The following is a 9,436-nucleotide window of genomic DNA, read 5'->3' as shown; positions in this document are numbered from 1 at the left end:
ATCCATTAATGGCTTCACCATTCCTTGCGTTAAAATACTAACACCTCCTTTCACTCCTGGCTGCTCCTTTTCCATTGCTACTAAGAACAGAAATGTTAAAGAGCAAGGGAGTCCTCATCTTGTTTCTGGGAGGCACAAAAGTATCCTCTACAGGTGGGTCAACACTACCAGCCAGCTCTAATTAGGCAGGAGCTAGTATCGGAAGTAGCTTGTCAGGGTGGAAAGGCTACTGCGTTTAGCTTCAAAAGTTGGCCCTGTAACTCACTAGCTATCTGACCTTGGGCAGTCCTTTAACCTCTCTAGTTCATTCCCTCTCTCTACAATTGGAATTAGTAATCCCTCGCCTATTCCATAAAGTTGGTACTAGGCTCAAAATTATATAATTGGGCACTTACCCCTGTGGCAGAGAATTTACAGACCCGATCTTTGAACCTCACAACAACCCCGTAAGATATAGAATATTACACTTGTTTTATAGGTGAAGAAATTAAGGCTTAGAGAACTTACGTAGGCAAGATCTAAAGTCAGCAAGTGGCAGAACTAGAATTCCAAACCAGTTCTGACTCCAAAACCGTCACACAAGAGGTAAACTATTAATATTTTCATTTGATGTTAAGTGGTGACCACCTGACGTACTAAAATATAGGTTCATTCCGAATCACCACAGTGTAGTGACTTCAGAAACTAGTCCATCAGGCCACGTTTTCAGATCCTATTTTGCCCTTAACACACATGAGGTGTTTCGAGCTTTAGGGTTTAAAGCGGCCCTGACGCACCGGGGCCCGCGGGCACTAACAGCTCTTCCGCTCTTGCAGGGCACCCGTGAGACTCACGCACTGTCAGCACGTCAGAACCGGGCGCGTTTCTGCAAGTGCTGCCCCCAAACCAACACCTCAGGTCGCTTCACACAATCCCCTCACACTCAGAAGCGTCGTTTTTAGGGAAAGGCCTCGCTTACAGCCCTTTCTGTCGCTGTGGGCTTTGTCCCGTCAAGCGTGAGCCAGCCCTCGGCTGTGGGACGTGGAGCCTCCGCCCCGAGGGGACCCCGCGGGGCGCGTGTCCCGGACCCGGCGCCCAGGCCTCCTCGCGGTCGGGGCCGGCGCCACAAAGCCCTTTATTGAGGCTGGGGCTTGACGCAGGGCCGCCCGCAGCTCCCGGCGCGAGCAGGAAGGAGAGGCGGAACCGCGGCGTGTGCGCGGCCATGGGCGACTAGATGGGCGCGCGCTCTGCCCTCGATCCCCAGGGGACCGCGACCCTCCCGGACCCCAGAGCGTCGGTATCCGGGCGTCGGCGGACTCTCCCAAGGACCCGTCTCGCGAGGCCCGGGCGGAGTGGACGCGCCCGCCGCATGTGTGGTGCGGCTGGGAGGGGCGGTGGTTTGAGGCGCGGGCGGCGAGGGCCTGCCCTTACCTTCTTTTCTCTCTCCCCTCACCTCTCCTCCCCTTTCCCCTCCTTTCCCCATCCCCTTAATTCCCCCGCTCCCGGCTCCGGGCCCTGCAGGCCGCGGGTTCCTCCAGGTGTCTCCGCGTCCGGCGAGGGGGAGACTCATCCCGAAGTGTGCGCTGGAAGGGAAGTGGGAGTGGTGCTTGAAGTGGGCCACGTTTTAAGTTCAGAGGTTTTTTTTTGTTTTAAGTTCAGATTTATTTATTTATTTTATTTTATTTTGCGGTACGCGGGCCTCTCACTGCTGTGGCCTCTGCCGTTGCGGAGCACAGGCTCCGGACGCGCAGGCTCAGCGGCCATGGCTCACAGGCCCAGCCGCTCCGCGGCACGTGGGATCTTCCCGGACGGGGGCACTGAACCCGTGTCCCCTGAATCGGCAGGCAGATTCTCAACCACTGCGCCACCGGGGAAGCCCCTAAGGTTTTCCTTTTTTGAAAAAGGAAAAACCTGGGAAGGTTTGTATCCTTTAAAGGGCTCGGGCGGAGGACGGGAAGTTCCTGTGTCCGCAGAGCTATTTGTCGCTTACCATTGCCACAGTCAGACACCTTTTGGTGATGAGGTATTTGAGCCAGTTTGGTAGACTTAGGCAATGACAGTATACCGGGCCTGAATGCCGATGCTGTTCACCTGGCATCTTCTCCTTACATGGGAAGACATGATAAAGTGAGTTCGTGGAAAATAAAAGAGAACACAGTTCTACATTAGGAATTCAGTTCAGTGAACGTTGATTAGGGACGTTCTTACATTCAGAAAATATTTTTCTGAATCTTTTTTATTATTTGGATATTAAAAATATTCAAGTGAATATTTTATTTTAATATTAATTAGTTGCATTGCAATCATTTCAGACAAAGTGAACAGAATATCTGAGTCATTACATCAGACAATTAGGAAATTGGACTGTAATAATTCACCATGGCTTATGGCTTGCCAAGAAAGAACGCAGTGGAAACCATTTTGAGGTGCAATTGTTATAAAGTGTAAGTATATTTATCCTGGTAAGCGTTGATTTGGGCTGGGGAGTGTCCTTGTTAAAATAAAAGTATTGCAGACCCTTACGTTCCCCATGAGATACCGGACTATATGAGGCATCCTCAGGTGTCTGGGTACTGATATTTTTAAAAGGAAAATGCTTTTGTAAGGATTTATAAATTTTCTTACTTGGTATTTACAACAAAACAACACTGTGAAATGAGGAAACTGAGGTTTGAAGAAGTGGTATGATCCAGGTCCCACAGTCATGTAGTAAGGAAGTGACAGGGTTAGAAGTCTGAGTCTTCTTTACTCCAAAGCAACATTTTCCAATGCAGACAACCACTTTAAAATCCCTCTTTAGATAGTGTAAATCTACCTAAAAACGCCTTGGTGTCAGATATATCTTAACAGAACACTTAATTAGCTGGTACAGAGAGTCAGTTTTGCATCCTGTACATTTTGTCAGGTGATGTGTGGACATCAAGAAGACCTGGGCTCAAAGCCTGGTCCTGCCACTGGCTCCCCATGCTGCCTTGAACAAATTACTTAACTTCTCTGTACCTTGGCTTCCCCATCTGTGAAATGGACATATCAATACCTACCTATATGGTGTGGAATACAAATGAGGTAATGTATGTAAGGTACTTGCATGTTGCCTGACATAATAGTAAACCCATAATAAACATGTGTTGCTACTCTGCTACTCTGTTACCTTTTTTTAAATTTTTGGACTTGTTTTTTTAAACCTCTCTGCCACAATGTACGACATATTAGCGTGGTGAGTCAATTGAATTTTACTTTTTGACAGTGTTCTAAGAAGTAAATGGAGACACCCCACGGGGTTGTAAGACCAGAGATATGGGAAAACCAGAGAGAACTCATCATTGCATTCTATTTAGATTTGTTAGTTCAGTATGTATTTAGACATTGAACTATAGACAAATACCACTGTAGTCATTATTGTAAACATAATTTTTATAACGAAGATATTCCTGTATCTGGAGAATGATTTAAAGCACTGATTCTGTGGTTTTGGCTATATAGCATTTTATGTCACGAATAATATCTGCAAAACCAGTGTCTTCTCTATCACTCTCACAAGAAAGTATTTGATATTCTATTTATAAGAGCAGCTAAATTAAGAGGAATAGAATGGTAGTAGCAGTCTTTGGAGTTCACTAGCTCAGGTAGCTCCTCACCTTGGGCTTTTTTTGGTTAAGTATTTTTAGAAGATTATAAAAAAATACACTAAAAAACATTCAAACAGTATAGAAGCATTTGAAAGGAAGATAAAAATGTTACCTCTCAAAAAAAAAAAAATGTTACCTCTCACATCCGCATTGCCATCCCTGCCCTACCCACCCAATCCTGCTCAGGTAAAATGTTTTATGTATTTTTTAGAATTTCTGTCTGTTACATAAGATACACACACACATATGTATATACACACACATGTTTTTACACATGGGATTATATTGCTCCCTCCCCACCTATATGTTGTGTAGCCTAGTGGTTAAGAGCACAGATTCTACAGTCTGACTTTCTGGGTTGAAATTTCAAACCCAAGCCTTGTGACCTTGAGCAAGTTGGTCTCTGTTCTTGTTTCCTAATCTGTAAAATGAGCATAACAATAACATCTGCCTACTTCATAGGGTTACTCTGGTAATTAAATGTGTTTATATATGTATACTGATTAAAACAGTGTCTTGCATGTAGTAGGTGCTAGGTAAGCATTAGCTGTTTTTTTTTCCTTTCTTTTTTTTTATGGCCACGCCATGTGGGTTGTGGGATCTTAGTTCCCTGACCAGGGATTGAATCCCGGCCCTTGGCAGTGAGAGAGTGGAGTCCTAACCAATGGACCGCCAGGGAATTCCCAGCATTAGCTGTTTTATTGCTCATCTTTCCAAATCAATATATAAGGATAAATCTCATTCTTTCATTACATGTATGTACTACAGTTTGTTTAACCAGGCTGCTCTTTGTTTTTTTTTTGGGAGGGGGGAGTATAATTGCTTTACAGTGCTGTGTTAGTTTCATCCACACAGGGAAGTGAATCAGCCATATGCATACACACATCCCCTCCCTCTTCTATCCCCTCTCATCCCACCCAGCTAGGCCATCACAGAGCACCAAGCTGTGCTATACAGCAGGTTCCCACTAGCTATCTATTTTACACACGGTAGTGTATTTATGTCAAACCTAATCTCCCAATTCATCCCACCCTCCCCTTCCCCCACTGTGTCCACAATTCCGTTCTCTACGTCTGCCTTTCTATACCTGCCCTGCAAATAGGTTCATCTTTACCATTTTTCTAGATTCCACATATATGCATTAATATACGATATTTGTTTTTCTCTTTCTGACTTAATTCACTCTGTATGCAGACTCTAGGTCCGTCCACATCTCTACAAATGACTCAATTTCATTTCTTTTTATGGCTGAGTAATATTCCATTATATATACCTACCACCTCTTCTTTATCCATTCATCTGTCAATGGACATTTAGGTTGTTTCCATGTCCTGGCTATTGTAAATAGTGCTACAATGAACATTGGAGTACATGTGTCTTTTTGAATTATGGTTTTCTCAGGATATATGCCCAGTAGTGGGATTGCTGGGCCATATGTTAGTTCTATTTTTAGTTTTTTAAGGAATCTCCATACTGTTATCACAGTGGCTTTTATCAATTTACATTCCCACCAACAGTGCAAGAGGGTTCCCTTTCCTCCACACCCTCTCCAGCATTTGTTGTTTGTAGATTTTTTGATGTTGCCCATTCTGACCGGTGTGAGGTGATACCTCATTGTAGTTTTGATTTTCGTTTCTCTAATAATTAGTGCTGTTGAGCATCTTTTCATGTGACTCTTGGCCAGCTGTATGTCGTCTTTGGAGAAATGTCTATTTAGGTCTTCCACCCATTTTTTGATTGGGTTGTTTTTTTGATATTGAACTGCATGAGCTGTTTGTATATTTTGGAGATTAATATTTTGTCTGTTGCTTCATTTGCAAATATTTTCTCCCATTCTGTGGGTTGTCTTTTCATCTTGTTTATGGTTTCCTTTGCTGTGCAAAAGCTTTTAAGTTTAATTAGGTCCCATTCGCTTATTTTTCTTTTTATTTTCATTACTAGGAGGTGGGTCATAAAAGATCTTGCTGTGATTTATGTCAGAGTGTTTTTCCTGTATTTTCCTCTAAGAGTTTTATAGTGTTTGGTGTTACATTGAGGTCTTTAATCCATTTTGAGTTTATTTTTGTGTATGGGGTTAGGTAGTGTTCTAATTTCATTCTTTTACATGTAGTTGTCCAGTTTTCCCAGCACCACTTATTGAAGAGGCTGTCTTGTCTCCGTTGTATATTCTTGAACCAGGCTCTTCTTGATAGATATTAAGGTTATTTTGTGGAGTTTTTTTGGGGACAAACAATGCTTCAATGAGCATTCTTGTAAATACATCTTTGTGTATTTGTTCAAGTGCATTTATAATAATTATAGACTTCAAGTCACTCCTTAAAGTTAGATGATAAAGTAAGAATTAAGCTGGAGGAGGAAAACAGATGGCGTGTGTGTTATACACTCACTTCCCCTACTTGTACCAAAGCAGGTCTTTCATCTTTCCTCATGCATATGAACTCACGTTGACTGTAGATGAGAAACATAGCTGATATTTTAAAGTTCCAAATTAGGATACATAAAACAATCCATTAAAATTTCATTGTGATTATTTTTAAATATTGTAGTTTGGGGTTTCATTCCCTTTTCCAGTTTTCTAAGGATTCTCTTGGTACTAGTGCTTCTATATACACCTAGGTTACATCCCAGCTCTGGTTCTCTGTTAACTTCTGAGTCTTTGTTTTCCTTTTCTACCTCCATGGTAGTTGTAAAGATTAAAGTCAGATCACACACTCAAAGCCTTAGTGTGTGCCAAGCTCTCTGCTCAACGTGTGAGTATTCCCTTTGTTCCTCCCCTGATGTAATCATATTTTTGATCAGCCAAAAAAGACTTGGAGCTTAGTTTTCTTTTTTTAAAAAATTAATTAATTTTTGGCTGTGTTGGGTCTTCGTTGCTGCGCACAGGCTTTCACTAGTTGCGGCAAGCAGGGGCTACTTTTTGCTGCGGTGCATGGGCTTCTCATTGCAGTGGCTTCTCTTTGTTGTGGAACATGGGCTCTAGGAACATGGGCTTCAGTAGTTGTGGCTTGCGGGCTCTAGAGCGCAGACTCAGTAGTTGTGGCACTCGGGCTTAGTTGCTCCGCAGCATGTGGGTTCTTCCCGGATGAGGGCTCGAACCCATGTCCCCTACATTGGCAGGCGGATTCTTAACCACTGTGCCACCAGGGAAGTCCCAAGCTTACAGTTTTTAACTACATCCTCTTTAAGGACATGTAAAGATTGGATTGACTCCAAAGAGGCTCTTTTTTGAGCAAAAATGTCTGTCATCATAATTTATGGTCATTTTCAGTATATCTCTACATTAGTTAATATAAGCCTCCTTCTCCTGGCTAGGTTTGTAACTCTGTAAAATCCTGAATACTCTCCTGTAAACCAAAATGTCTAGTGGAAAATAGAACTGAGAATTCAAATGTCTTCTCTATATCCTGCAGTAGATGTCTATAAATATTTATTGAATGAATTTTTCCCCTAGACAGGAACCGTGGGAACTTGCATTATTCACAAAGACCTGGTACACAAACCTAGCCAACATCAAGTTGCCTTTCTTGGAAGAAATTGCATTTGGTAGTTCTATACACCTCAAAAAATGTAAAACCATTAAGGATGGTGTGCTCCCTTCAGCAGAATGTAAGTTCTGAAGGAACTACTTTATTATATTTTTTTATTTGAATTTTATTTACTTAATTATTTTTATACAGCAGGTTCTTATTAGTTATCTATTTTATACATATTAGTGTGTATATATCAATCCCAATCTCCCAGTTCATCCCATCACCACCTGCCCCCTCCCTCCGGGCTTTCCCCCCTTGGTGTCCCTATGTTTCTGTAGGAAGTATTTCAATAAATTGCAAACTCTGTGTGTTATTTTAATTATTAGACAAATGTTTAAATCTGATCATTCACACCCATACTCCCTATCTATGTAGCCCTGTCTTGTTTAGTATTCAAGAATGTGAATTTTTCTGTGTGCTAAATATTCAGTTTTGACTAAATTATGCCTGGTGAAAAATGTCAGTTGGATTGCATCATGTATTTTATTTTTCAGCCATCCAACTTGAAAGGGAGTATGAAATGAAGCGCTTGAATAACCTGAAATGTGAGGAAAATGTAGCGAAGGAAATTCAGTTTTCCCTAAGGGAAAGGCCAGTTGGTTTGAGAAGACCTCTCCCACCTAAGTGACAGTCATCTCACAGTTGAATCTGTACTCTGTGCTTTCTGCATCCAAAGAGGATGAAGGACTCTGACCTACCACTGTGTGAAGTTTGGTGCAGTCATCTGAATGCCCCCTGGTGGATGAGCCAGCTCCCGTGGGTTAGTTGACAGCTCTGAACAGATCTTCTGGGTCCCAGTCACATATTTGTACCTTTGTATCACAAGCAACAGTACTGTAAGTAAATGAAAATGTAGCTGGCATCGAGTCATTTGTGCTATTCATTTTGATTTTTGTAAAGTTGCACTAAGGAAAGAAGAAACTCCTTGTCAGAGGCGTCCCCCCCACCAAGAGACATTATTTTGAAGAATATTTTGAATTTTCATCTTTGAGACTCCAAGGAGGTACCAAGGAAGGAGAGAGGGAAATTATTTATAAAATGATTAACTTTGAAAAATTTTGTTTAAGAAAAATTGTAGGTTTCATTTTAGTAACTCTCTAGTTTCCAGTTTTCAATGAAACATCATTTACTATTCTCATGTGGTACTTTATTTTTTTAAAACATCTTTATTGGAGTATAATTGCTTTACAACGTTGTGTTAGTTTCTGCTGTACAACAAAGTGAATCAGCTATATGTATACATATATCCCCATATCCCCTCCCTCTTGAGCCTCCCTCCCACCCTCCCTATCCCACCCCTCTAGGTGGTCACAAAGCACTGAGCTGATCTCCCTGTGTTATGCAGCAGCTTCCCACAAGCTGTGTATATATGTCAATGCTACTCTCTCATTATGTCCTAGCCTCCCCTCCGCCCTCTGTGTCCTCAAGTCTGTTTTCAACTCATGTGATACTTTAAAGTGGCAAGTAGAACTTACTTCATTTTTGTTCTTCTAAAAAACCGTCTTTTTTCCTTTTGCCTAATTTCATATTGTCTTTCTGGGATACCCTCTGGAGCATGTGGAACACACATACATGTGTGAAAATGATATGAAAATACAAAGACAGCATCTGTGAGGAAAACTCTTATTTGTACAGAGTGGTTGGAGAATGGGGAATTAACTGGAAAGAACTGGATTTGCATGAACAAATTTTCCTAGAATTAGAATCCAGTAAAGCACACTTGGATGTGAAAGTTATATTTAAGCACAATTTAGTGTTAGATGATCCAGTAGGCATTTTATGATCTTCTGGTATTTTAGCCTCATTATGAAAGGCATTATGGCATAGTATTTAAGAGTACATACTTTAGACCTGGCTGCCTTCTTCAGATCCCAGCTTGGCTGCTGCTAGTGGTGTGACCTGGGGTGAGTTACCTTATATCCTGAGCTTCAGTTATCTTACATCATATAAGATAAGGGTAATACTGGTACTACTTCATAGAATTGTCATGATTAAATGAAAACTGCCTGGTACACAGTGAGAATTACTCTAGTGTTAGCTATTAGTGTGATCAACATTTCCTTTGTACTGCTGTAATTTTAGTATCGAAGATGTATGACATTGGGCTGACTCTGTTGACCTTTGTGGAGACCAGAAATCTTGAATTTTCAAAAATTTGGTTTTATGCTTGTCAATGTATATGTACTTGCCAGACCGTATGACCTGATTTTTTAAAATTTAATTTTTATTTTATATTGGAGTATAGTTGATTTACAATGTTGTGTTAGTTTCAGGTGTACAGCAAAGTGATTCAGTTAT

The 9,436-nt window shown here is 41.5% G+C and overlaps 1 protein-coding gene across 1 annotated transcript; it reads left to right on the top strand.

Moving 5' to 3' along the window:
- Positions 1-1,021: 1,021 nt before the first annotated feature.
- On the top strand, positions 1,022-8,275 carry C4H4orf36 (chromosome 4 C4orf36 homolog). Its single transcript, XM_067734737.1, has 4 exons — positions 1,022-1,355; positions 2,292-2,423; positions 7,060-7,214; positions 7,633-8,275. The coding sequence occupies exons 2-4, from the start codon at positions 2,359-2,361 to the stop codon at positions 7,764-7,766; spliced, it is 354 nt and encodes a 117-aa protein (XP_067590838.1). The 5' UTR covers positions 1,022-1,355; positions 2,292-2,358; the 3' UTR covers positions 7,767-8,275.
- Positions 8,276-9,436: the final 1,161 nt, after the last annotated feature.

This window comes from Pseudorca crassidens, chromosome 4, assembly GCF_039906515.1.
Source record: "Pseudorca crassidens isolate mPseCra1 chromosome 4, mPseCra1.hap1, whole genome shotgun sequence".
NCBI classification, from domain to species: Eukaryota; Metazoa; Chordata; class Mammalia; order Artiodactyla; family Delphinidae; genus Pseudorca; species Pseudorca crassidens.
This window is presented reverse-complemented; position numbering and strand designations above follow the sequence as displayed.

Coding starts and splice junctions, on each gene's coding strand:
- C4H4orf36 (XM_067734737.1), top strand. CDS start 2,359: ATGGCTTATGGCTTGCCAAGAAAGAACGCAGTGGAAACCATTTTGAGG. Junction 2,424..7,059: donor AGGTGCAATTGTTATAAAGT/GTAAGTATATTT, acceptor TTTTTCCCCTAG/ACAGGAACCGTGGGAACTTG. Junction 7,215..7,632: donor TGTGCTCCCTTCAGCAGAAT/GTAAGTTCTGAA, acceptor TTTATTTTTCAG/CCATCCAACTTGAAAGGGAG.